The sequence below is a fragment of the Oncorhynchus clarkii genome, chromosome 18 (genome assembly GCF_045791955.1).
Source record: "Oncorhynchus clarkii lewisi isolate Uvic-CL-2024 chromosome 18, UVic_Ocla_1.0, whole genome shotgun sequence".
Taxonomy (NCBI): domain Eukaryota; kingdom Metazoa; phylum Chordata; class Actinopteri; order Salmoniformes; family Salmonidae; genus Oncorhynchus; species Oncorhynchus clarkii.
Window position 1 is genome coordinate 47534591 of NC_092164.1, and position 25715 is coordinate 47560305.

Consider the following 25715-nt stretch of genomic DNA (forward strand, 5'->3'; position numbering starts at 1 on the left):
TCTTTCTCTCTCTCTTTCTCTCTCTCTCTCTGTCTCTCCCTCTCTTATCACACAGTGGACAGGTTAAGCCAGTAGCACGCTCACACACTGGGGGGGTCTCAGGGCAGGTTGTAGTCAGGCCAGAGGCTAGGGCCCCCCTGCTGGGCTCCAGTGGGGCTGTGTGTGTATGTGGATGGGGCTGTGGATGGGGACACACTGTCTGTCTGGTATGCCTGACTTGGTTTACCGTGGCTGGGGGATGGAGCTCAAGGTTCCTAGGCCTGCAGGGGATCTCTCAGCTCCAAGAATATGTCTCTCTGAGCGTCAGCACTTTCACACCAGTTTATGGCTGGTACACACACACAACGCACCTGCTAGCGTGCACCACACACACGACTCATTTGGTCTGTTTTTTATTATGTTCGTGAGCTAATATGTTTATGTGTGTGTGTTTGTGTTTATGGATGTTATGAGAGTTTATCCCACAAAAATCACCTCTGATAGCCATTTCACTCCCACCCACTCACATATCCCTCCATTTCTCTTGCCCCCTACCGACACACAAATATCTATTACATAATATATCAACAGGGACCCCACATACACACCAAGAGAGCCCACTTTACTGCTGTGATGTGTCAGGAGTTACTGTATGGTAATAATGACAGGGGGGTGTACTGCCGGGGTTGGCTGGCACATCTAATGCACAGCAGTGTGTCTATGAAGGAACACACACAACTGAATGAATGAGCGGAGACACACTCATGCATGCATGTACACACGCGCACACACACAGGCAGGCTTACATGTGCACATGTGCACACACAAATAAACAGGAACAAAACAAGTCTATCTTCTCTTTTGTTTTATTTTATAGTCACAGATGATCAGACACATCATTTTAGAAAAGAAATTGATATTTTGCTTGTCCCAAAAAATTATAATACAATTTTTTCTCCAATATAGATTATGTACAGAATCAGATTGTAATAGAAGCATCATCATGTCTCTGTAATAAAGATAATGAGGGACTGAGGGAGTCAAAGGGCCACAGCACAGAACCCATCTTCTCAACCAATAAATATAACCTGTATATATTATGTATGTATGTATGTATGTATGTATGTATGTATGTTGTACCTCACCGGGCATTAAGGAGCAACTAGCTCTCACAGTCTCACGACAGAATTAGACGTTCATCCATGTTTCTCAAACGACAAATTTGGAAGTTGTTGCAAATGTTACATTTGGACGTGTTTAAAGATAATTTTAGGCATTAACTCAGAATTTTTAAGGTTAGGGCTAAGGTTAGGCTTGAACGCCAAATGGTTAAGGTAAGGGTTAAGGTTTGGGAAAAGCTTGACACAAAAATGTCAAAAACAACTTTCTAGCACTGGGTTTGAACTTGCAACATTTGGACTCAGAGGCAGATGCTTACACCCATCCACCATCCTCGTTCACAATCAAAACCTAGCTGAAGGTACCAGCTCTCACTGTTGCCCCTAGAGGCCGGTTTCCAAGTCATCTCCAGATGTCCTCAGACATGGATGGACGTCAAATACTGACTTGTATCATGGGTGACCTGGTTGGAAGGAGACCAGGACAAGTGATATTACAGGGCAAGGGATTTCCATCATCAATTCTGTACATCATCTTGTACATCATCATGTGTGCTTCACACACACACTCATGAGATGCTCAACACACAAGCTAGTGCACGCTGGGGCCAGACACGAAATTACAGTCGGGTTACAAAAATATGCCATCTCAAGTCAAAAAGAAAGAAAGGAACAACGAACGAAAGAGAAAACCCTGTGAAGATACCCGTCGTTGTTCCTCTTTGATCAGAGCAGAGGGACAGTTATCTGATCTGAGCGTGTTGGTGCTGGCAGAGTAGCACTTGACATTTGGCCTGATTCAAAAGGCCAGTTCTACAGGAAGCTACTCGGCTGGAAAATATCACTGTCTCACAGTCTGCCTCTCTCTCTTACTCCTTCTGTACCTATCTCTCCTTGTCCCTTTACCTCCCTTCTAGCCTCTCTCTCTCTCTCTCTCTCTCTCTCTCTCTCTCTCTCTCTCTCTCTCTCTCTCTCTCTCTCTCTCTCTCTCTCTCTCTCTCTCTCTCTCTCTCTCTCTCTCTCTCTCTCTCTCTCTCTCTCTCTCTCTCTCTCTCTCTCTCTCTCTCTCTCTCTCTCTCTCTCTCTCTCTCTCTCTCTCTCTGTCTCTGTCTCTGTCTCCCTCCTGGAATAAAAATGCTGCAAACACAAAGCACCCTATCAAGACAAAGGACCTCACTGACGATCACAGAACAGGACAGCCACAAGAAAACAGACAACAGCAAAGTAAAGCTCGACTAGAGACAACAGATACTGTAGGAATCTGAAGGGTGGAGTGGCAGAGGACTGGTCTGATCCCAGATCTGTTTGTGCTGTATAGCCAGCCAATTCCTATGTTCTTTGTACTGTTAATACAATGTGAACTGGGACCAGGAGGACCTTGATGTTCAAGCACTAATAGCCTGGCTTTTCCCCCCTGTTACTGGACGCACAAAACCTCTCTAAAATCTCCCTTGTGCTTTCTGAAGAGAGAGAATTATGACTTGGTGCCAGGGAGATGAGATGAGAAAACACCAACACTTGCATAAATAAATCATAAATCATTTATCTCTTTAGCCAGGGAATTAATGTTGTTTCCCCTCTGTCTAACCTCTGGATGAGAGTATGTGATAGGATGAGAGAGAGGGAGAGAAAGAGAGAGATACAGAGGGGGGGTGGTGAATGGGATGTAGGGAATGAAGGAATGTGACAGGGAGAGAGAAAGAGGGAGAGAGAGAGTGAGAGCGAGAGAGAGAGAGAGAGAGAGAGGGGGGGGGGAGGGGGAGGAGAGGAGAGTTTCTGTGAAGGGGAGATAGCACTAAATAATTGTTATCTTGTTGAATGTGTTAATCAGTGTGCCAATTCACTAGTGTAAAACATTCCAGGCTTTACCCTGCTGTGTGTGAGAGGTGGAACGGAGGATAGGACAAGAGGGGCTGTACTGAGATATAAGGACTGAGGACATCAACGCCTTCCTAATATTGAGTTGCACCCCCTTTTGCCCTCAGAACAGCCTCAATTCATCTGGGCATGGACTCTACAAGGTGTATCATAAGCATTCCACAGGGATGCTGGTCATGTTGACTACAATGCTTTCTACAGTTGTGTCAAGTTGGCTGGATGTCCTTTGGGTGGTGAACCATTCTTGATACACACGGGAAACTGTTGAGTGTGAAAAACAGAGCAGCGTTGCAGTTCTTGACACACTCAAACCGGTGCGGTTTGAAAGAGTTCCTAATGTGTTGTACACTCAGTGTGTAGGGGACAGGGACCCATTTAGGACGGCCCCTAGATTGAGTTGTGTTGTGTGGTTGGTCAGCTAGAGGAAGCAGCCATGCTGCGGTTGAACGAGAATCCTCTTCAGGAAGCAAAGCAGGCAGGGAGAAAGCTCCTTATTTCATTAAGAGGAGAGCTACATACATCCACCAAATGGAGAGGAAGAGGCACAGAGGGAATATTACCATGTCTCCTTTCCTCTCCCCATTGCTCTATGTCTCCTTTCCTCTCCCCATTGCTCCATGTCTCCTTTCCTCTCCCCATTGCTCCATGTCTCCTTTCCTCTCCCCATTGCTCCATTTCTCCTTTCCTCTCCCCATTGCTCCATGTCTCCTTTCCTCTCCCCATTGCTCCATGTCTCCTTTCCTCTCCCCATTGCTCCATGTCTCCTTTCCTCTCCCCATTGCTCCATGTCTCCTTTCCTCTCCCCATTGCTCCATGTCTCCTTTCCTCTCCCCATTGCTCCATTTCTCCTTTCCTCTCCCCATTGCTCCATTTCTCCTTTCCTCTCCCCATTGCTCCATGTCTCCTTTCCTCTCCCCATTGCTCCATGTCTCCTTTCCTCTCCCCATTGCTCCATGTCTCCTTTCCTCTCCCCATTGCTCCATGTCTCCTTTCCTCTCCCCATTGCTCCATTTCTCCTTCCTCCGCTATTTAGTACAGAGTGATTTTAACATCATCACTTTGGCCAAAACACATTAAACCAGTGTGTCCGGAGGTGAATGGAGGAGTGTGTGCGCGTGTGTGTGTGTGTGTGTGTGTGCGTGCGTGCGTGTCCAGATGGAGGTGAATGGAAGGGGGAGAAACATAGAGTGGCGTATTAAATTTGCAATAGTGATGCATCACCGTAGCTTAAAGAGATTAAAGAGGGGATTGTGCATTTAAATGGAGGCCCTAGCTGTGTGCATTTAAATGGAGGCTGTCTGATGGATGGCTGTCCTCCTGGACCACACTGGGGGACATAGCAACCAACCAACAACGCTTATCCTCATCCCTCTATCCTCTATCTATCCTCTATTCGTCCATCCCTCCATCCATCTATTGTGGGCGACACCACCAGGGAGAAGGAGAACTCCTGACCCCCAATCCATCCCTCAATTCCTCCATCCTTCCATCCCTCCATCCCTCCCTCCTTTCATCCTTCCATCCTTGGGGAAGAAGGAGAACTCGCCCTGACCCTGGTGAAGCCAACCCCCTCTTCCTTCATCCCTCCCTCCATCCACCCATTCCCCTCCCTCCCTACCATCCAACCCATATGAAAAACAATCACCTCAACCCGCTGAACCTATTTATTATGCAGTTGTTTGATCCTGTTCTCAAGTAAGATACCGCCTCCCTCTTTTTTATAAGAAGAGATGGATAATAAAGTGGTTTGCATAAATTCAACTTAACACAAACTATGACTCCCCCCCCGGTCTTTGTTATACTGCATCTGTTTTGAAAGCGATGGATGTAAAGTGCGTGATACAGTATAGCAGACCAACTGAAGGACATGAACCAGGGGTATAACACAGAGCTGGGAGGGTGCTGTGGTGCTACTCCATCACAGGAGCGACCGGAGGGAGACAGAGATAGAGAGGGAGAGGGAGTAGAGAGAATGGGTGCAGAGGGAATGAGAGAGAGAGCACAGAAAGAGGATCAGAGAAAGGAAAGAAGGAACAGAAAGAGAGAGGAAGAGAGAGAATAGAGATTGTAAAGGGACCCTCAGGAAACAACATGACAATACATATTCAGTTCTTTTGTCTTGTAGCATTAAGCATCACAGTCAATCAGTCAGTCAGTCCAAGGGTACGTTCTGACCCTGATCCCTGACCTCTGACCCCTGCAGCTCAGCCTTGTGGGTGAAAGCCTTTCTGCTGTGTCCTGATTGGCCCTTGGGCTTCCCCGACCAATCCCCTTCACCCAGGCACCCAGTTCTGACTGTGATGTCCCTGGGGCGCTCCGGCGAAAGCCGCTATGCTCATGCCCATGCCCACTCCTTGAGACAGGGAGCCGTCAAAGTTGAAGTCCATCCCCATCCCCTCTGTGTCCATAAAGTCATTGAGGAGGATGGACTCCACGTCACAGTCTAGGTTGCTGGGGAGAATGTCTACGTTTACATCCAGGTCTGGAGCCATGCGGTTGGGTTGGTGAGTGCTGTGGTGGAGGTGTCCATGGTAGTTCTGGGAGGGGTGGAGGGTGTGGTGGTAGTAGCCATGCCAGGAGTCGGTCATGGTTATACCCTGGTGGTAGGTGGTACCGGGGTAGGGCTGGTGGCGGGGGTGGGGGTGAGGGGCCGGGGCGGAGGCCAGGCGGAGGCAGGGGTCCTGGGGTATGTCAAGAACTGAGGCGGGGTTGGGGGGCAGGGACGGGGGATTGGTGGTGGGGAGATGGGGGGTGAGGGGGCCATAGTGGCTAGGGGTTGGGGTGGGGGTGGGGGTTTTGAGGCTGTAGGGCTGCAGGATATCTGTGTTGACTCTGGGAGAAAGAGCCTGGATGGCTGGAGGTCTAGGTCCACCCTGGAGGTGACCGTGGTGGTGACCCTGATTGGACCGGGGAGTGTGGTCATGGCTTGGGTTCAGTTTGTGGCTGTGACTCTGGTTGTAGTCAGTTCCTGGGCTGAGGTGATGTTTGTGGCTATGGTTGTAGTCCAGGTTGGGGTGACCGTGATTGTGGTGACCATTCTGATGATGGCCGCTGGGGTTCTGGTCATGAACTGAGCCGTGACCATTGTGTGGGCCTGGATTGTGTCCGTGCTCATGGTTATTATGATTATGGTTGCTATGGCTATGATTGTGGCTGCTGCGACTCTGATTGGTTACCTGGGTCAGGAGCGTGTGTGACTCCCCTCCTTGCCCTCCCAGTGTGACCATGTCCTTACTGCAGTACTGAGGACCTCCAGGCCCTCCGGTCAGCAGGCTCTGCAGGGCATTGTTCTCTGAGTAGGCCCTCAGGGGGCGCTGGAAGCTGGCTGGCTTGTTCTCCTGTATGGTCTGCATGGGCATGGGGGCGTGGAGCCGCAGCATGCCCAGGGATGGCTGACCATAGACAGGGCCGCAGTAGGAGCCTTCCCCCTTGGGGCTGGAGCCGTAGGGGCTGGGGTAGCCATTACGAGGCTGGGTCTGAGGGTGGTTCTGGGGGTGGGGGTAGCCTTCATCCAGGCTGATAGCCCCAGTCAGGTCAGTGAGTTGGGGTAGCTCCATTGAGGTTCCAGGGCAGTGCCCCCCAGTGCCCAGGGCAGGGGAGCGAGTGGAAGTAGGGCTGGGATAGAGACGTGGGGAAGTGGAGCAGGACAGACCTCCCTCCTCTGGCTCATCTGGCTCAGCCTCGGCCAGGATGGGAGACAGGCAGCCGCTGAGCGTCGAAGCTGAGGAGGAGGTCCGGGAGTGGAGATCCGTCCAGGCATCGTACTCTTCTCCTCCCACCCCTACTCCTCCCTTCCCTGCAGGACTACCATGCTCTGGAGACCCCTGATGCATCCCCGGCCGAGCCCCCTGACCCAGACCATAACCCTGCCGCCTGCCCCGACCAACAGCTCCACTCCCAGCCCCAGCTCCAGTCCTCTTCCCCCTGGCTCGTCCTTTACTCTTCAGGATCTTGGTGCCGTTGGGGCAGTCGATGGAAGCAGCGCGTCGCCGGGGTCCCTTACCCATCTTCCCCCCCTCTGGGTTCAGCATCCACCAGGAACTCTTCCCTGTCCCCTCATTCTGGACACGGATGAACCGAGTGTGGAGGGACAGGTTGTGGCGGATGGAGTTCTGGAGTAGAGATAGATGGGAAGGAAAGAGAGGGAGAGAGAGAGACAGGGAGAGCAGGGGAAAGAGAGGGAGAGAGGGAGAAAGAGAGGGGAGATAAACATTAACACCCAAGAGAACATTTAGGGTGAAATTATCACATTTTTAAAACACACAATCATTTGAAATCACCACCAAACTATTTCACCTGAGCGAGAAGTAAAAAGAGAGGGATGGAGGACAGAATAAGGAGCGCAGGGAGCAGTGAAGTGACTCAGAGCTATAGCCAATCAGTAGCTCTCCCCGCCTCTCCTCTCTACTCCACTCCACTCCACTCCTCTCCTCTACACTCCTCTCATTCCACTCCTCTCCTCTCCACTCCTCTCATCTCCTTTTCCTTCCTTTCCTCTCTCCTCCCCATCCTCCTCCCCATCCCATCCTCTTCTCTCCTCTGCCCTCTCTCCTCTCCTTTTCCTTTCTCTCACTGAGCCAAAATACAGGGAGGGTTTCAGCCAGAGACTCCACACCAAACCATCACCAAGGTTACAGAAATGTATCACGCGTGGCAACCCAATCACCAACACGCTGTATTGATCACAAGGCCTCCAAATATGAAACCCTGAGATCTAGCCAGGAGGCTGAAGGAGAGAGAAGGAGACGGGAGAGGGAGATTTGGCAGAGTAATTTGGCAGATAATGTAGATCTGGAAGAGTACCAAAACGGGGGGGAGAGAGAGAAAGAGAGAGAGAGAGCGAGAGAGAGAGAGAGAATTTGAGAAATCTAGAGAGGGAGAGGGAGGAGACAGAGTCATGCCTGTTTAACCTCCTTATAAACCATGATCCTATAAACAGTACCAGGGGCAGTGATTATAGCTGTGTGAATATTATGGTTAAGAGAAAGGAAGATGGAGGGAGAGAGAGAGCGAGAGAGCGAGAGAGCGAGAGCGAGAGCGAGAGAGAGAAAGAAAGAAAGAGAGTCCAGAACCAGCAACATGGGCTGTGATAATAACTGTAGCTGTGTGGATATTATGTCTGCCTCTGGGTAACCTCATTTAATAAGGGGCTAGATCTACTAGGAAGAGATACAGTATGTGAAGTAAGACGTGATGCTTCCCTACGGCTGTGTTCCAATATCCATACTTACCCACTACTTACTACTTACTTCATCACTCAAGTGGCATGCTAGTGTGCATATTGGAACATACCCTATATGTCTTAAGCTCTGGGTTTCGTCTGAGTGTCTGCTATGTAGCTAATCTACAGCTCTATAGCAGTATTTGAAGTTGAAGCCAACCTGGATATCAGCAGTAATCCGACTCTGAGACGCTTTTTGAATTTAGGCCCTGATGAGATCTAAACCAGCCTGCAGGAGAAGCTTAGTGGGAGTAGAGATCGTCTGAGCTAGCCAAGCGAAGTACTTTACTGTATCTGTGGCCAAGCATCACTGTCATGCTCATATCATTGCCATGTTCTTCAGCTAGCCAAGTTAAGTAGCCTACTGTATGTGTGATTGATCTTTATCATTGCCATATACTTTGTTTCCCCTGTGTCCCTTTCTCTCTCATCTCATTTTCTCATGTTTCCCTTACTGTCTGTATCTTTTCTCCTCTCTTCTATCATTCTATCTATTTCCCCACCTGGTTTGTAGCTAACATGTAGCTAACATGTCTCCTCATCTCATCCTATTCTCTATCTTCATTCTCTCAATCATTCTCTCCTCTGCCTCCTGTCCTATTTTGCTGCTCTCCTTTACGATTCTTCTCTCTCTCCGCAGTTTCCTGATCGCGCCATCTCTCATTCTCTCCACCTACAGTATATATATATCCATCCACCAATTGTATCTATTTTCTCGTCACCTCTCTGGTGACACAATTTCCATTCCCCATCCAGCCCATTCACATGGAACAGCAACCAAATACCCAGAAACAAATGAAATGCAAATCTATATTCAAGAGTCTCCTTACCACCCACCTCCCTGTGGAATCCATATAGTGTCTGTCAGTGTATATGTTCCCCTCCTAACCCTAAACTAGGGTTTCTAGCAGTGGGACCTTGCCAAATTGGACTCCCTTCCGACTAAACAGATTAGCTACGTCTCTTCGTTTTTTTGTCCATGGTTGGTATTGTGTGAAAAGCAAAACACCTGAACAAAAGATAATAGTTTCCTGCCGATCCTCACAAAACATCTCCAGGAAAATGCAGCAGCTAAGTGGGTTGCAAATCAATGCTGGGTCCTACCTATAATTTACCCCATCCACCAATCCACCACTGACAACATGCTGCCTTGACTCCAGTCTTTTTTACAGAGGATTGGAAATGGGATAAGAGATAGGTATTTACAGTCACCAGTGAAAGCCGACACACAGTCTTCACATTTTGCTGCTTTAAAATTATTTTTCAAAAGAGAATACATTAGATTTGTTCTTAATGATGTACACAACCTACTCCACATTTTCAAAGTTAGAGAAAAATTATATAAACATTTCCAAATTAATAAAAAAAAATATATATAATTATGTATTGATTGTGTACATCTTCACACCCAGCCATTACAGCTGTAAATCATTTTGAATGAGATTCTACCAACTTTGCACAACTCTTAGGGAAACAGTTATCAATAGGTTTTGTCCAAATAGCTCAAGCTCAATACATTTGGGTGGGAGTCATTGATGGACAGCAATATTCAAACATTGTCTCTGATTTTCAAGGAAATGTAAGTTAGGACTGAGGCTGGACCACTCAGGAACACACAACATCTATTGGAGAGCCATTCTAGTGTGTCTTTGACATAACAAATATATATACAGTGCCTTGCGAAAGTATTCGGCCCCCTTGAACTTTGCGACCTTTTGCCACATTTCAGGCTTCAAACATAAAGATATAAAACTGTATTTTTTTTGTGAAGAATCAACAACAAGTGGGACACAATCATGAAGTGGAACGACATTTATTGGATATTTCAAACTTTTTGAACAAATCAAAAACGGAAAAATTGGCGTGCAAAATTATTCAGCCCCTTTACTTTCAGTGCAGCAAACTCTCTCCAGAAGTTCAGTGAGGATCTCTGAATGATCCAATGTTGACCTAAATGACTAATGATGATAAATACAATCCACCTGTGTGTAATCAAGTCTCCGTATAAATGCACCTGCACTGTGATAGTCTCAGAGGTCCGTTAAAAGCGCAGAGAGCATCATGAAGAACAAGGAACACACCAGGCAGGTCCGAGATACTGTTGTGAAGAAGTTTAAAGCCGGATTTGGATACAAAAAGATTTCCCAAGCTTTAAACATCCCAAGGAGCACTGTGCAAGCGATAATATTGAAATGGAAGGAGTATCAGACCACTGCAAATCTACCAAGACCTGGCTGTCCCTCTAAACTTTCAGCTCATACAAGGAGAAGACTGATCAGAGATGCAGCCAAGAGGCCCATGATCACTCTGGATGAACTGCAGAGATCTACAGCTGAGGTGGGAGACTCTGTCCATAGGACAACAATCAGTCGTATATTGCACAAATCTGGCCTTTATGGAAGAGTGGCAAGAAGAAAGCCATTTCTTAAAGATATCCATAAAAAGTGTCTTTTAAAGTTTGCCACAAGCCACCTGGGAGACACACCAAACATGTGGAAGAAGGTGCTCTGGTCAGATGAAACCAAAATTGAACTTTTTGGCAACAATGCAAAACGTTATGTTTGGCGTAAAAGCAACACAGCTCATCACTCTGAACACACCATCCCCACTGTCAAACATGGTGGTGGCAGCATCATGGTTTGGGCCTGCTTTTCTTCAGCAGGGACAGGGAAGATGGTTAAAATTGATGGGAAGATGGATGGAGCCAAATACAGGACCATTCTGGAAGAAAACCTGATGGAGTCTTCAAAAGACCTGAGACTGGGACAGAGATTTGTCTTCCAACAAGACAATGATCCAAAACATAAAGCAAAATCTACCATGGAATGGTTCAAAAATAAACATATCCAGGTGTTAGAATGGCCAAGTCAAAGTCCAGACCTGAATCCAATCGAGAATCTGTGGAAAGAACTGAAAACTGCTGTTCACAAATGCTCTCCATCCAACCTCACTGAGCTCGAGCTGTTTTGCAAGGTAGAGTGGGAAAAAATGTCAGTCTCTCGATGTGCAAAACTGATAGAGACATACCCCAAGCGACTTACAGCTGTAATCGCAGCAAAAGGTGGCGCTACAAAGTATTAACTTAAAGGGGCTGAATAATTTTGCACGCCCAATTTTTCAGTTTTTGATTTGTTAAAAAAGTTTGAAATATCCAATAAATGTTGTTCCACTTCATGATTGTGTCCCACTTGTTGTTGATTCTTCACAAAAATATACAGTTTTATATCTTTATGTTTGAAGCCTGAAATGTGGCAAAAGGTCGCAAAGTTCAAGGGGGCCGAATACTTTCGCAAGGCACTGTATATATTTGTCCCCCTAAAAAATACACATCTATCTCAGGCTTAGCGTTTCAGAAGACTGAGGCAGATTTTCCTGTAACTTTTTACCTGGGCTTTGTTCCTTTCTATTTTCTATTTATTTAGCAAACTCCCCAGTGACCGGCATATCCATAACATGATACTTTGTTTTTTTGTTGTCCTGTTGTCCTGGATTTAACTCAAGCCTGTAGTTTTTCATTTAGGTTAAAAAGTGCATTTCATTGCTGTGCTGTGTCTTGCAGTATTAGCTGACAGCCTTTTTGAAAACCGAATGGGTCATTTGGAGTGGATTTTTTAAAACAGGCTTTATTCTTTTCACTTCGTCATACAGGCAGTAATGTGGAGTGAATGCAGTGTTGTTGACCCCTTTGTATTTTCAAGTATTGTGGTGGCAGCATCATGTTATGGGTATGCTTGTCACCGGCAGGGACTGGGGAAAGGAGCAGAGCCCAAAGAAAAAGTTAGAGGAAACCCTGCATCTGTCTTCTGAATTGTGCAAAGTTGATAGAATCTTATTCCGAGTGTTTCACAGCTCTAATGGCTGCCAAAGGTGCTTTCACCAAGTATTCATCTCTGGGTTGGGTTTTTGTTATTTCTTAATTTGGATAATATTCTATCACTTTTCTTTCACTTTGGAACTATGGAATAGGTTGTGTACATCAGTAGGAACAAATGTAATCCATTTTAAGTTGTGATTTTAACTCTTCAGTTCCACTATACACATTGCGTTGCTTGAGAGAAGAGGGGAAGAGCGGAGAGGAGAGGGGAAGAGCGGAGAGGGGAGGGGAAGAGCGGAGAGGAGAGAGGAAGAGCGGAGAGGAGAGGGGAAGAGTGGAAATGAGAGGGGAAGAGCGGAGAGGAGAGGGGAAGAGTGGAGAGGAGAGGGGAAGAGCGGAGAGGAGAGGGGAAGGGCAGAGAATAGAGGGGAAGAGCAGAGAAGAGAGGGGAAGAGTGGAGAGGAGGGGAAGAGCGGAGAGGAGAGGGGAAGAGCGGAGAGGAGAGGGGACGAGCGGAGAAGAGAGGGGAAGAGTGGAGAGGAGAGGGGAAGAGCGGAGAGGAGAGGGGAAGAGCGGAGAGGAGAGGGGAAGAGCGGAGAGGAGAGGGGAAGAGCAGCGAGAGAGGGGAAAAGTGGAGAGAAGAGGGGAAGAGTGGAGAGAAGAGGGGAAGAGCGGAGAGGAGAGGGGAAGAGCGGAGAGGAGAGGGGAAGAGCAGAGAGGAGAGGGAAAGAGCGGAGAGGAGAGGGGAAGAGTAGAGATGGGAGGAGAAGAGCAGAGATGAGAGGAGAAGAGAGGAGAGGGGAAGAGCGGAGAAGAGAGGGGAAGAGCGGAGAGGAGAGGGGAAGAGCGGAGAGGAGAGAGGAAGAGCGGAGAGGAGAGGGGAAGAGCGGAGAGGAGAGAGGAAGAGCGGAGAGGAGAGGGGAAGAGCAGAGAGGGGAAGAGTAGAGAGGAGAGGGGAAGAGCGGAGAGGAGAGAGGAAAAGCGGAGAGGAGAGGGGAAGAGTAGAGAGGGGAAGAGTAGAGATGAGAAGAGCGGAGAGGAGAGAGGAAGAGCGGAGAGGAGAGGGGAAGAGTAGAGAGGGGAAGAGTAGAGATGAGAAGAGAGGAGAGGGGAAGAGTGGAGATGAGAGGGGAAGAACGGAGAGGAGAGGGGAAGAGAGCGGAGAGGAGAGGGGAAGAGCGGAGAGGAGAGGGGAAGAGGAAGGGCGGAGAGGAGACGGGAAGAGCGGAGAGGGGAAGAGTAGAGATGAGAGGAGAAGAGTGGAGAGGAGAGGGGAAGAGGTCTATATTCTAGTTTTCATACTGTTCCATATTCATTGTTTATGTGTAAGTACAATAGCTTTAGTCCAGTGCTCATTAAATTGTTGGTAGTGGTTGTACTAAATTATCCTCCAATTTCACAAGTTGCTTTTGTTTACATTGGGAACCTAGCTAGTCAATGTAGCTAGCTAGCTAGTAGTAGTAGATTCTTGACTTCATGCATCTTAGTACAATAACCAGTGGTGTATAGTCAAGGCCATATGCAACCAAAATAAACTTTATTTCTCATTATTTCAATTCACAAGATAGAATGAACGCGCAAGTCAGCCATCGAGAATTTAACCTTGGAAGCTGCCATTGGACGTGACGCAACGCGAGCTCAACACAGGCATTGAAGCAGCTTTCATTGATTTCAAAGGAAGCATTTCCTCAACGGCTGATGGCAATGCCGGACACCCCATGGATATATTGTAGCAGGGCAGTAACATTTGAAGACTGTGCAAGGGGTGTGTAGACTTACACAAGGCACTGTATGTCCTTTCCGACCCTCCGAGGGGTCCTCAGCAGAAAAGGCAAAGCTGACAAATTACATGAGCAGTTATGAGCATACACTGACGTAATAGCCAGATGCATTTCCACAGACACACACACAGACACACACACAGACACACACACACACACACACACACACACAGATGTAGAGTTGCGGTGGTGGTATACACTTCATACAGCGAGTATTGTTACAGACTTAATCAAAGGCAAATTGAATGACGGCGTAGTGAGCGAGGCCAACGCGAGATCGACCCACATCAGGTGATCTGAGAGAGACGCCCTGACAGGTTCCTCACACAACGGTGGGCTCCAGCTGGGCGTAACCATGGCAACAGAGTAAACCTAACCAGAGAGGGAGTAGAGAGAGACAGAGAGAGATGAAGTGTGTTGCTTGTGTGAGTGTGTGTGAGCGTACGTGAGTGTGTGCGTGCGTGGCAGTCAGATGCTGTTTGATGATGCTGCAGGCAGGGAAGCCAGCTACTCCAAACAGGCTTTTATCTGAGTCTGACAGATTTGTGTTCCTATCCACCAGGGAGCCTCAATCAGCAGCAATCACCACTCCTCACTACCTAGCGACCTATAGCTAGCTACCTATGTGGAACAGTCAGCCTCACTGATTAGCAAGTCAAGTGTGGTAGAACATATTACCACTACCACCACTATCACTGCTGTTACCTTACTAGGAGTACTGTGACCTACAGTGAACATATATGAATAGAAAATCAATTATATTTTCCTTACAAGGGGGTTTGATTTGCACATAAATAAAAAAGCTAAGCACTTGTCCATTGGAGTTAACACTGTTCTGCACAACCAGAATGCAAATTTTTGGGGCGTTCAACCACCTTGTCATGTCTCACTGCCATACAGTATTAACACTAGTCTCTATGTTAACTTGTCACAAAGATATTCTGTCATGTCTCACTGCCATACAGTATTAACACTAGTCTCTATGTTAACTTGTCACAAAGATATTCTGTCATGTCTCACTGCCATACAGTATTAAAACTAGTCTCTATGTTAACTTGTCACGAAGATATTCTGTCATGAAGCTGAGAGGCCTTGGCTGGGAGAGATTGAGTGTGACACAAGCACACACACACATACAAACACACGGACACACGCACGTACGTACGCACACACACACACACACACACACACTGGGAGAGATTGAGTGTGACAGATAGCACAGTAAGTGACTAGCACTGCTGCTCTGTGTGTGTGTGTGTGTGTGTGTGTGTGTGTGTGTGTGTGTGTGTGTGTGTGTGTGTGTGTGTGTGTGTGTGCGTGCGTGCGTGCGTGCGTGCGTGCGTGCGCGTGATGGCAAACATTGCTGCAACTCACGTGTAGTCTGGAGTATAAATAGAAACTGAGTCTGACCCAGACTCGGAGGTCTCAATTCAATTCAATTCAAGGGGCTTTATTGGCATGGGAAACATGTGTTAACATTGCCAAAGCAAGTGAGGTAGATAATATACAAAAGTGAAATAAACAATAAAAATGTACAGTAAACATTACACATACAGAAGTTTCAAAACAATAAAGACATTACAAATGTCATATTATATATATTATATATATTATATATATATATATATATATATATATATATATATATATATATATATATATATATATATATATATATATATACAGTGTTGTAACAATGTACAAATGGTTGAAGTACACAAGGGAAAATAAATAAGCATAAATATGGGTTGAATTTGCAATGGTGTTAGTTCTTCACTGGTTGCCCTTTTCTTGTGGCAACAGGTCACATCTTGCTGCTGTGACGGCACACTGTGGAATTTCACCCAGTAGATATGGGAGTTTATCAAAATTGGATTTGTTTTCGAATTCTTTGTGGTTCTGTGTAATCTGAGGGAAATATGTCTCTCTAATATGGTCATACATTGGGCAGGAGGTTAGGAAGTGCAGCTCAGTTTCCACCCCATTTTGTGGGTAGTGAGCACATAGCCTGTCTTCTCTTGAGAGCCATGTCTGCCTACGGCGGCCTTTCTCAATAGCAAGACTATGCTCACTAAGTCTGTACATAGTCAAAGCTTTCCTTAAGTTTGGGTCAGTCACAGTGGTCAGGTATTCTGCCACTGTGTACTCTCTGTTTAGGGCCAAATAGCATTCTAGTTTGCTCTGTTTTTTTGTTAATTCTTTCCAATATGTCAAGTCATTTTCTTTTTGTTTTCTCATGATTTGGTTTGGTCTAATTGTGATGCTGTCCAGGACCAGCTTGCTTAGGGGACTCTTCTCCAGGTTAATCTCTCTGTAGGTGATGGCTTTGTTATGGAAGGTTTGGGAATCGCTTCCTTTTAGGTACCACTGTCATGGAGGACGTAAACTCAAGCACCGAAGTAAGAACTGAGGTGGAACCAACAACAGGAGTGGAACTCACCCAGCCTCCCAGACCTGCAGTCGAGAGGAGACTACCAGGGCACAGACTGTATGTGAAGTGGCCTGGCACCAGTGACAAGAAGTTGTGGGAAACAGTGAATTACCTTACCTTACCTTGACCCTCGAGAAACTTTGAGGCACAGTGGAGAAGAAGTTGGAGAGGATGGGGGACATCATCTATGAGTACGGGGCAGAAACCTTTGGCGTGCAAGAGGCAAAAGGCGGGAGAATGGTTCCAACCCCACCAGTTTCCAGGAGGCAACAAGAAATCAAGCACCTCGTTCAAGAAAGGAGACAGATTAAGAAACAGTGGAAGAAGGCCTCGGAAATGGAAAAGGAGGGCATAGAGGCACTTCAGGCTGACATCAAAACTCTGTTGGCATCCCTCCGTAGAGCAGAGAACCTACGGAAACGCAGAAGGAAGAAAGAACAAACTAGAACTCGATTCTATAAAGATCCCTTCAAGTTCCTTAAAAGTCTCTTCACAAAGGAAAAAAGTGGAGCTCTAAAAACAACAAAGAAAGAACTAGAGGAGCACCTGAGAACAACAAACTTTGACTCAAAGCGACATGAACATCTGGCTATCCCATCAGATATCCCACCCATTGAACCCCCGGAACATCATATTGAGACCAGCCCTCCGACATAGAAAGAGGTGGAAAACACAGTTCGACGTGCAAGAACAGCATCAGCCCCGGGGCCAAATGGAGTCCCGTACAAAGTGTATAAGAACACACCAGACGTCCTGAGGTTCAACTGGAGGCTTATGAGAACAGTTTGGCAAAAGAAGATAATACCCAGAGCCAATTCCGCCCAATCTCCTTACTGAATGTCGAGGGTAAAATCTTCTTTAGGGTCATTGCCCAGAGGATGGCCGACTACCTGCAAAGGAATGCGTACGTCGATACATCTGTACAGAAGGCAGAAATGTCAGGGTTCTTTGGCTGCTTGGAACATTCCAGCATGATCTGGCACCAGATCCAAATGGCCAAGGTGGAGAAAAGGGACCTCCATGTAGTCTTCCTCGACCTCGCCAATGCATTTGGCTCTGTGCCCCATGAACTCCTGTGGTCTGCCTTCAGATTTTTCCACATACCGGACACCATCACAACCCTGGTGAAGTCGTACTTCTAGGATCTGCAGTTCTGCTTCACCACCTCAGAGTTCACCACCTCATGGCAGTGCCTGAATGTAGGTATAATGGCGGGATGTACCATTTCTCCGTTGGCATTCATAATGGCAATGAAGGTTATCATCAGATCCTCAAAATGGGTTGCTGGTGGACAGCGAGTCGACTCTGGTTTCCGCCTCCCTCCACTCAGAGCCTACATGGATGATATTACAACATTGACCACCACTGTCCCATGCACCAGGAGACTGCTCAGAAAACTCGAGGAGAACATCAGCTGGGCCCGTATGAAGATTAAACCATCCAAGTCACGCAGCATCTCGATTGTGAAGGGAGTACTCTCTGACCTGAAGTTCTTCATCGGAGATGACCAGATCCCAACAGTGTCTGAGCAGCCGGTAAAAAGCCTTGGAAGGTGGTATGATGCAAGCCTGAAGGACAAAGACCAGGTGCAACAGCTGCGTAAAGACATCAGTAGTAGCCTACAGTCCATCGACAACACCCAGGTACCTGGAAAGTTAAAGGCCTGGTGTCTGCAGTTTGGTCTTCTACCCCGGGTGTTGTGGCCCCTAGCAGTGCGTGAGGTTCCAATCTCAACAGTGGAAAAGATGGAAAGAGGAGTCACAGGCTACTTAAAGAAGTGGCTCGATGCCTTACCACCATAGGCCTCTATGGAGATGGTGTCCTCAAGCTGCCCCTCACCAGTCTAACAGAGGAATTCAAGTGTGCAAAAACCAGGCTCCAGATGACTCTGAATAAATCTCAAGACCCAGTGGTGAGCAACAACGCGCCGACCTTGGCAACTGGGCGCAAATGGAGGCCAGGAAAAGCAGTCCAGGAGGCAACAGCAGCCCTCAGACATGCTGACATTGTGGGTCATGTTCAGCAAGGGAGAGGAGGCCTTGGGCTACTGCACGAGAGCGGCGGAAGATGGTAGTGCAGGAAGTACGCCATCAGGAGGAGGCTGCAAGGTGGGCCAAGGCAGTCTCTCTTGCCAAACAGGGACAGTGGACTCGATGGGACAGTGTGGAGAAGAGGAAGATCAGCTGGAAGGATCTGTGGGCCATGGAAGCGAGGCGGTTGAGCTTTTCAATCAGAGCAACACATGACGTCCTTCCAACACCAGTTAATCTTCACCAATGGTATGGTGAAGATCCGGATTGTGCCCTCTGTTCCATGCCAGCCAACCTCAGGCACATTCTCACAGGGTGTAAAACAAGCCTCACCCAAGGACGCTACACTTGGCGTCACAACCAAGTACTTAAAAACCTTGCGTCCGCCCTGGAGGACAAGCGAGCTGCCACCAACTCCCTACCACCCCCAGCAGCATCAAACCCCTTGCGGACGACCTTTGTCCGCGAAAGGGCTAAACCACCGAAGAGCGGCTCTACACCATTAGAGCGAGACCAGCTGTGCTTGGCCCGCGACTGGAATATGCTAGCTGACATTGGCCGGCAACTAGTGTTTCCTCCGGAGATCGCAACCACCACCCTAAGACCTGACATGGTGCTCTGGTCCCGTTCGCTCAAGAAGGTCTTCATCATTGAGCTCACAGTACCCTGGGAGGACTCAGTAGATGAGGCTTATGAGCAAAAACATCCGATCTAGCTGCCGAAGCACGGCATCATGGCTGGAACACAGAAGTCCGACCAGTGGAGGTGGGCTGCAGAGGTTTAGTGGCAACATCTACAACCAGACTGCTTAGAGACCTGGGAATTAAGGGCCAGAGCCAGCGTTCGGCAATCAAAGCTGTATCGGAGGCGGCAGAAGGCAGCAGTCAGTGGCTCTGGATGAAGAGGAAAGACCCCAGCTGGGCCCCGAAGTGAGAGGGCCAGGAGGTATGCGGTCAACAATGCTTGACTCAGGGAGGAGGACGCCCCTGCCATGCATTGTCCCATGGGATGTTGGCGATCAACAACAAGGCAACTCCTATGACTAATTGGGAATGGGACGCAAGCGTAGGATTGATCACCCTGTCGCTGGCCGCCTTTGTGGAGGGTGTATAGTGTGAAAGGCCGAAACACCCTAGGAACCAAAGGTACACTACTGACGATGCGCTCCCCAAATTTCACCAGGCTCACTGTTCATGAACTCTTGGAAGTGCTTGCACAAAGGATAGTAACATCTCATCCTGTGTTCTTGGAATCTAGGTGGTTGTAGAATTTAACAGCTCTTTTCTGGATTTTGATAATTAGTGGGTATCGGCCTAATTCTGCTCTGCATGCATTATTTGGTGTTCTACGTTGTACACTAAGGATATTTTTACCAAATTCTGCATGCAGAGTCTCAATTTGGTGTTTGTCCCATTTTGTGAAGCCTTGGTTGGTGAGCGGACCCCAGACCTCACAACCGTATAGGGCAATGGGCTAATTGGTATGTTGAAATTTATGTTCCTTTTAATGGCATAGAATGCCCTTCTTGCCTTGTCTCTCAGATCGTTCACAGCTTTGTGGAAGTTACCTGTGGCGCTGATGATTAGGCCAAGGTATGTATAGTTTTTTTGTGTGCTCTAGGGCAACAGTGTCTAGATGGAATTTGTATTTGTGGTCCTGGCGACTGGACCTTTTTTGGAACACCATTATTTTGGTCTTACTGAGATTTACTGTCAGGGCCCAGGTCTGACAGAATCTGTGCAGAAGATCTAGGTGCTGCTGTAGGCCCTCCTTGGTTGGTGACAGAAGCACCAGATCATCAGCAAACAGTAGACATTTGACTTTGGATTCTAGTAGGGTGAGGCCGGGTGCTGCAGACTTTTCTAGTGCCCGTGCCAATTCGTTGATATATATGTTGAAGAGGGTGGGGCTTAAGCTGCATCCCTGTCTCACCCCACGACCCTGTGTGAAGAAATGTGTGTGTTTTTTGCCCATTTTAACCGCACACTTGTTTTTTGTGTACATGGATTTTATAATGTCGTATGTTTTACCCCCAACACCACTTTCCATCAATTTGTATAGCAGACCCTCATGCCAAATTGAGTTGAAGGCTTTTTTTAAATCAACAAAGCATGAGAAGACTTTGCCTTTGTTTTGGTTTGTTTGGTTGTCAATTAGGTTGTGCAGGGTGAATACATGGTCTGTTGTGCGGTAATTTGGTAAAAAGCCAATTTGACATTTGCTCAGTACATTGTTTTCATTGAGGAAATGTACGAGTCTGCTGTTAATGATAATGCAGAGGATTTTCCCAAGGTTACTGTTGACGCATATTCCACGATAGTTATTGGGGTCAAATTTGTCTCCACATTTGTGGATAGGGGTGATCAGTCCTTGGTTCCAAATATTGGGGAAGATGCCAGAGCTAAGGATGATGTTAAAGAGTATTAGTATAGCCAATTGGAATTTGTTGTCTGTATATTTGATCATTTCATTAAGGATACCATCAACACCACAAGCCTTTTTGGGTTGGAGGGTTTATATTTTGTCCTGTAACTCGTTCAAGGTAATTGGAGAATCCAGTGGGTTCTGGTAGTCTTTAATAGTTGATTCTAAGATTTGTATTTGATCATGTATATGTTTTTGCTCTTTATTCTTTGTTATAGAGCCAAAAAGATTGGAGAAGTGGTTTACCCATACGTCTCCATTTTGGATAGATAATTCTTCGTGTTGTTGTTTGTTTAGTGTTTTCCAATTTTCCCAGAAGTGGTTAGAGTCTATGGATTCTTCAATTACATTGAGCTGATTTCTGACGTGCTGTTCCTTCTTTTTCCGGAGTGTATTTCTGTATTGTTTTAGTGATTCACCATAGTGAAGGCGTAGACTCAGGTTTTCCGGGTCTCTATGTTTTTGGTTGAACAGGTTTCTCAATTTATTCTTAGATTTGTGCATTCTTCATCAAACCATTTGTCATTGTTGTTCATTTTCTTCGGTTTTCTATTTGAGATTTTTAGATTTGATAGGGAAGCTGAGAGGTCAAATATACTGTTAAGATTTTCTACTGCCAAGTTTACACCTTCACTATTGCAGTGGAACGTTCTCCCTCCCTCCCTCCCTCCCTCCCTCCCTCCCTCCCTCCCTCTACACACACACACACACTCTCCTTCAATACACACACACTACTCCCCACCACTCTCCAAAACTGTCAGTCATACGTAATCCATATCCAGTTTGGGTAATCCAGGGTAATCCCAGGCTAATCCTGCTTTAATCTGGGCTACTCCTTAGCTGGGGCTCACCCCGACACCACAGCGACAGGACACGGATTGGTCGATCAGTAGGATCATGACGATTTTGAGTGGAAACGGTGACTATGACGATGATATGTGACAAAATTGGTGGAAGGGTTTTATTGGTAAACCCCTGGGAACAAAAAACAAGCGTAGGCTGCTTGACCGGCCTGGCTGGACATATGGGTAGCTTGACCTGTCCTGTTGGTACCTCTTCTCTGAGGAAAACGTGTTTTTCACTGCTAGGGTTCAGCAGTACACAACTTCCATTGGTTTTAAATCAGTATACGGCCATATCTTAACAGACATACCATATCTCAATGTTATCAGTCCTGATTCTGGTGGAGAGTCCACTGCAGAAACATATAACCACTGTTCTAGCCTGGTCCCAGATCTGTTTGTGCTGCCTTGAAATCTTTTACTCTATGGTCACTGACCGGGCTACAGTTGTTCGTGGAGAGAATGCAATGCCGTGAGACACCAGAGATCTCTGGCCAATCAGCTCAATCCTATTTTATTGGACATTGACCCTGATCCCACAATAAGGTCTTAAGAAGCATTGATGAAGGGTCTCTTTAATGCCTGGTTAAACAGTAGTAGTAGAGGTAGTAGTAGTAGTAGTAGTAGAGGTAGTAGTAGTAGTAGTAGTAGTAGTAGTAGTAGTAGTAGTAGAGGTAGTAGTAGTAGTAGTGGTAGTAGAGGTAGTAGTAGTAGTAGTAGTAGTAGTAGTAGTAGTAGTAGTAGTAGTAGTAGAGGTAGTAGTAGTAGAGGTAGTAGTAGTAGTAAAGGTAGTAGTAGTAGTAGTAGTAGTAGAGGTAGTAGTAGTAGTAGTAGTAGTAGTAGTAGTAGTAGTAGTAGTAGTAGAGGTAGTAGTAGTAGAGGTAGTAGTAGTAGAGGTATTAGTAGTAGAGGTAGTAGTAGTAGTAGTAGTAGTAGTAGTAGAGGTAGTAGTAGTAGTAGTAGTAGAGGTAGTAGTAGTAGTAGTAGTAGTAGTAGTAGTAGAGGTAGTAGTAGTAGCAGTAGTAGTAGTAGTAGTAGTAGAGGTAGTAGTAGTAGTAGTAGTAGAGGTAGTAGTAGTAGAGGTAGTAGTAGTAGTAGAGGTAGTAGTAGTAGTAGTAGTAGTAGTAGTAGTAGTTGTAGAGGTAGTAGTAGTAGTAGTAGTAGTAGTAGTAGAGGTAGTAGTAGAGGTAGTAGTAGTAGTAGTAGTAGTAGTAGTAGTAGTAGAGGTAGTAGTAGTAGTAGTAGTAGAGGTAGTAGTAGAGGTAGTAGTAGTAGTAGTAGTAGTAGAGGTAGTAGTAGTAGTAGTAGTAGTGGTAGAGGTAGTAGTAGTAGCAGTAGTAGTAGTAGTAGAGGTAGTAGTAGTAGTAGTAGTAGTAGAGGTAATAGTAGTAGAGGTAGTAGTAGTAGTAGTAGTAGTAGTAGTAGAGGTAGTAGTAGTAGTAGTAGTAGTAGTTGTAGAGGTAGTAGTAGTAGTTGTAGAGGTAGTAGTAGTAGTAGTAGTAGTAGTAGTAGTAGTAGTAGTAGTAGAGGTAGTAGTAGTAATAGTAGTAGTAGTAGTAGTAGTAGTAGTAGTAGTAGTAGTAGTAGTAGTAGTAGAGGTAGTAGTAGTAGTAGTAGTAGTAGTAGTAGTAGTAATAGTAGTAGTAGAGGTAGTAGTAGTAGTAGTAGTAGATGAAGAGTCTTAATCCCTGAGACTTTTTCACTGCAGACAGACTGATCCCAGACAGACAGATTCTAGACAGACTGATCCCAGACAGACAGATAGTCCCTCTGCCACACGGACAGTACCTTCCAATAAATAAGGTTTGATTGGGACGTAAATCACTCTAAGCTCATTAGGTACAAGAAAGAAACAGCTCTTATAGTATATTGTGTTTTGAAGAGCTGTTGATAATCAGGGAATCAAGTTTTAATCAAGCATCATTTGGACCCGTGTCTTCTTTAAACGTTTGGGAGCATCCAGTGTGCTGGTGTTCTCCTTGTTTTATTCATGATATTCTACATACCCTGCACCTGCTTGATTTTTGTACTAGCTATAAACATTTGATACAGAGGAACTAGCTATTCATCAGAGAGTACTGTACTGCAGGCTGAACTGAAAACCACAAGGAAGCCATGTTGATTTACACTCCCTGCCACAGGTCTGTAAATGTCCAAGAGTGGAACAGGTTGTTGGGCTTCTGCACCTCTCCCTTCTGCTTCTCACTGACTGGACTTTTTAAAAATCTAGCTCTTACATCTCTATCCTCAGTGGAGAACTCTTTGGAACGGGCAGGTTCTTTAGAGAATTCATTGTAACATCATATAATTATCTTTTTTTTTGCTTTCACATTTTAAGGCTCCGCATTCCGGATCTTTCTAGAATTCAGAGTGTTCTGTTTTACATACTGTGCATGTGGATGGTGTTCCATTATATGTGGTTTACAAGGAATACGAATAGTCCATACTAATCCTGGGTGTTCCAGGGGATTGTTCTAAATGAGCATTCTTCAGAATTACAGTTGAGTCGGAAGTTTACATACACCTTAGCCAAATACATTTAAACTCAGTTTTTCACAATTCCTGACATTCAATCCGAGTAAAAATGCCCTGCCTAGGAGAGTTAGGATCACCACTTTATTTTAAGAATGTGAAAGTTCAGAATAATAGTAGAGAGAATGATTTATTTCAGCTTTGATTTCTTTCATCACATTCCCAGTGGGTCAGAAGCTTACATACACTCAATTAGTATTTGGTAGCATTGCCCTTAAATTGTTTAACTTGGGTCAAATGTTTCGGGTAGCCTTCCACAATAAGTTGGGTGAATTTGGCCCATTCCTTCTGACAGAGCTGGTGTAACTGAGTCAGGTTTGTAGGCCTCCTTGCTCGCACATGCTTTTCAGTTCTGACCATGCATTTTCTATATGATTGAGGTCAGGGCGTTGTGATGTCCACTCCAATACCTTGACTTTGTTGTCCTTAAGCCATTTTGCCATAACTTTGGAAGTATGCTTGGATTCATTGTCCATTTGCAAGACCCATTTGTGACCAAGCTTGAACTTCCTGACTGATGTCTTGAGATGTTGCTTCAATATATCCACATAATTTTCCTACCTCATGATGCCATCTATTTTGTGAAGTGCACCAGTCCCTCCTGCAGCAAAGCACCCCCACAACATGATGCTGCCACCCCCACAACATTATGCTGCCCCCCCCCCCCCAAGCTTCACGGTTGGGATGGTGTTCTTCGGCTTGCAAGCCATCCCCTTTTCCTCCAAACATAATGATGGTCATTATGACCAAACAATTCTATTTTTGTTTCATCAGACCAGAGGACATTTCTCCAAAAAGTACGATCTTTGTCCCCATGTGCAGTTGCAAACCGTAGTCTCGCTTTTTTATGGAGGTTTTGGAGCAGTGGCTTCTTCCTTGCTGAGCGGCCTTTCAGGTTATGTCGATATAGGACTTTTTTTTACTGTGGATATAGATACTTTTGTACCTGTTTGCTCCAGTATTTACAAGGTCCTTTTCTGTTGTTCTGGGATTGATTCGCACTTTTCACACCAAAGTACATTCATCTCTAGGAGACAGAGAGGCACTGAGGCAAGTAGTTTGAAGATAGGCCTTGAAATACATCCACAGGTACACGTCCAGTTGACTCAAATGATTTAATTTAGCCTATCAGAAGCTTCTAAAGCCATGACATAATTTGCTGGAATTTTCCAAGCTGTTTAAAGGCACAGTCAAGTTAGTGTATGTAAACTTCTGACCCACTGGAATTGTGATACAGTGAATTAAAAGTGAAATAATTTGTCTGAAAAAAATTGTTGGAATAATTACTTAAATCACTTGTCACTGTCATTCACAAAGTAGATGTCCTAACCGACTTGCCAAAACTATAGTTTGTTAACAAGAAATTTGTGTAGAGTTTTAATGACTCCAACCTAGGTGTATGTAAACTTCAGACTTCAACTGTATATAGTCGGACTAGACACTAGAGAAAAGCGGTTGATTTTCCACCGTGCTCCAGACGTTATTTATTCATCAATTTCTCACAGTTAACCATCATTATGCACAGTCGGCCCTGTGTGTGTGTGTGTGTGTGTGTGTGTGTGTGTGTGTGTCATTATGCACGGTCAGTGCTGTCAATGGGTAGTGTCTTTCTATTATATTCGTAACATTTATTTGATAATGAGCAGCAGAGGAGGAGTGGAGGAG

The 25715-nt window shown here is 45.9% G+C and overlaps 1 protein-coding gene across 1 annotated transcript in view; it reads right to left on the reverse strand.

Annotated features, from left to right (window-relative positions):
• Positions 1-5248: 5248 nt before the first annotated feature.
• Positions 5249-25715, reverse strand: part of LOC139372679 (forkhead box protein O3-like) — a 52470-nt gene continuing 32003 nt past the window's right edge. The window contains exon 2 of the mRNA XM_071112463.1: positions 5249-7087. Coding sequence (XP_070968564.1) covers positions 5249-7087 — 1839 coding nt within the window. The remainder of the gene's footprint in view (positions 7088-25715) is intronic.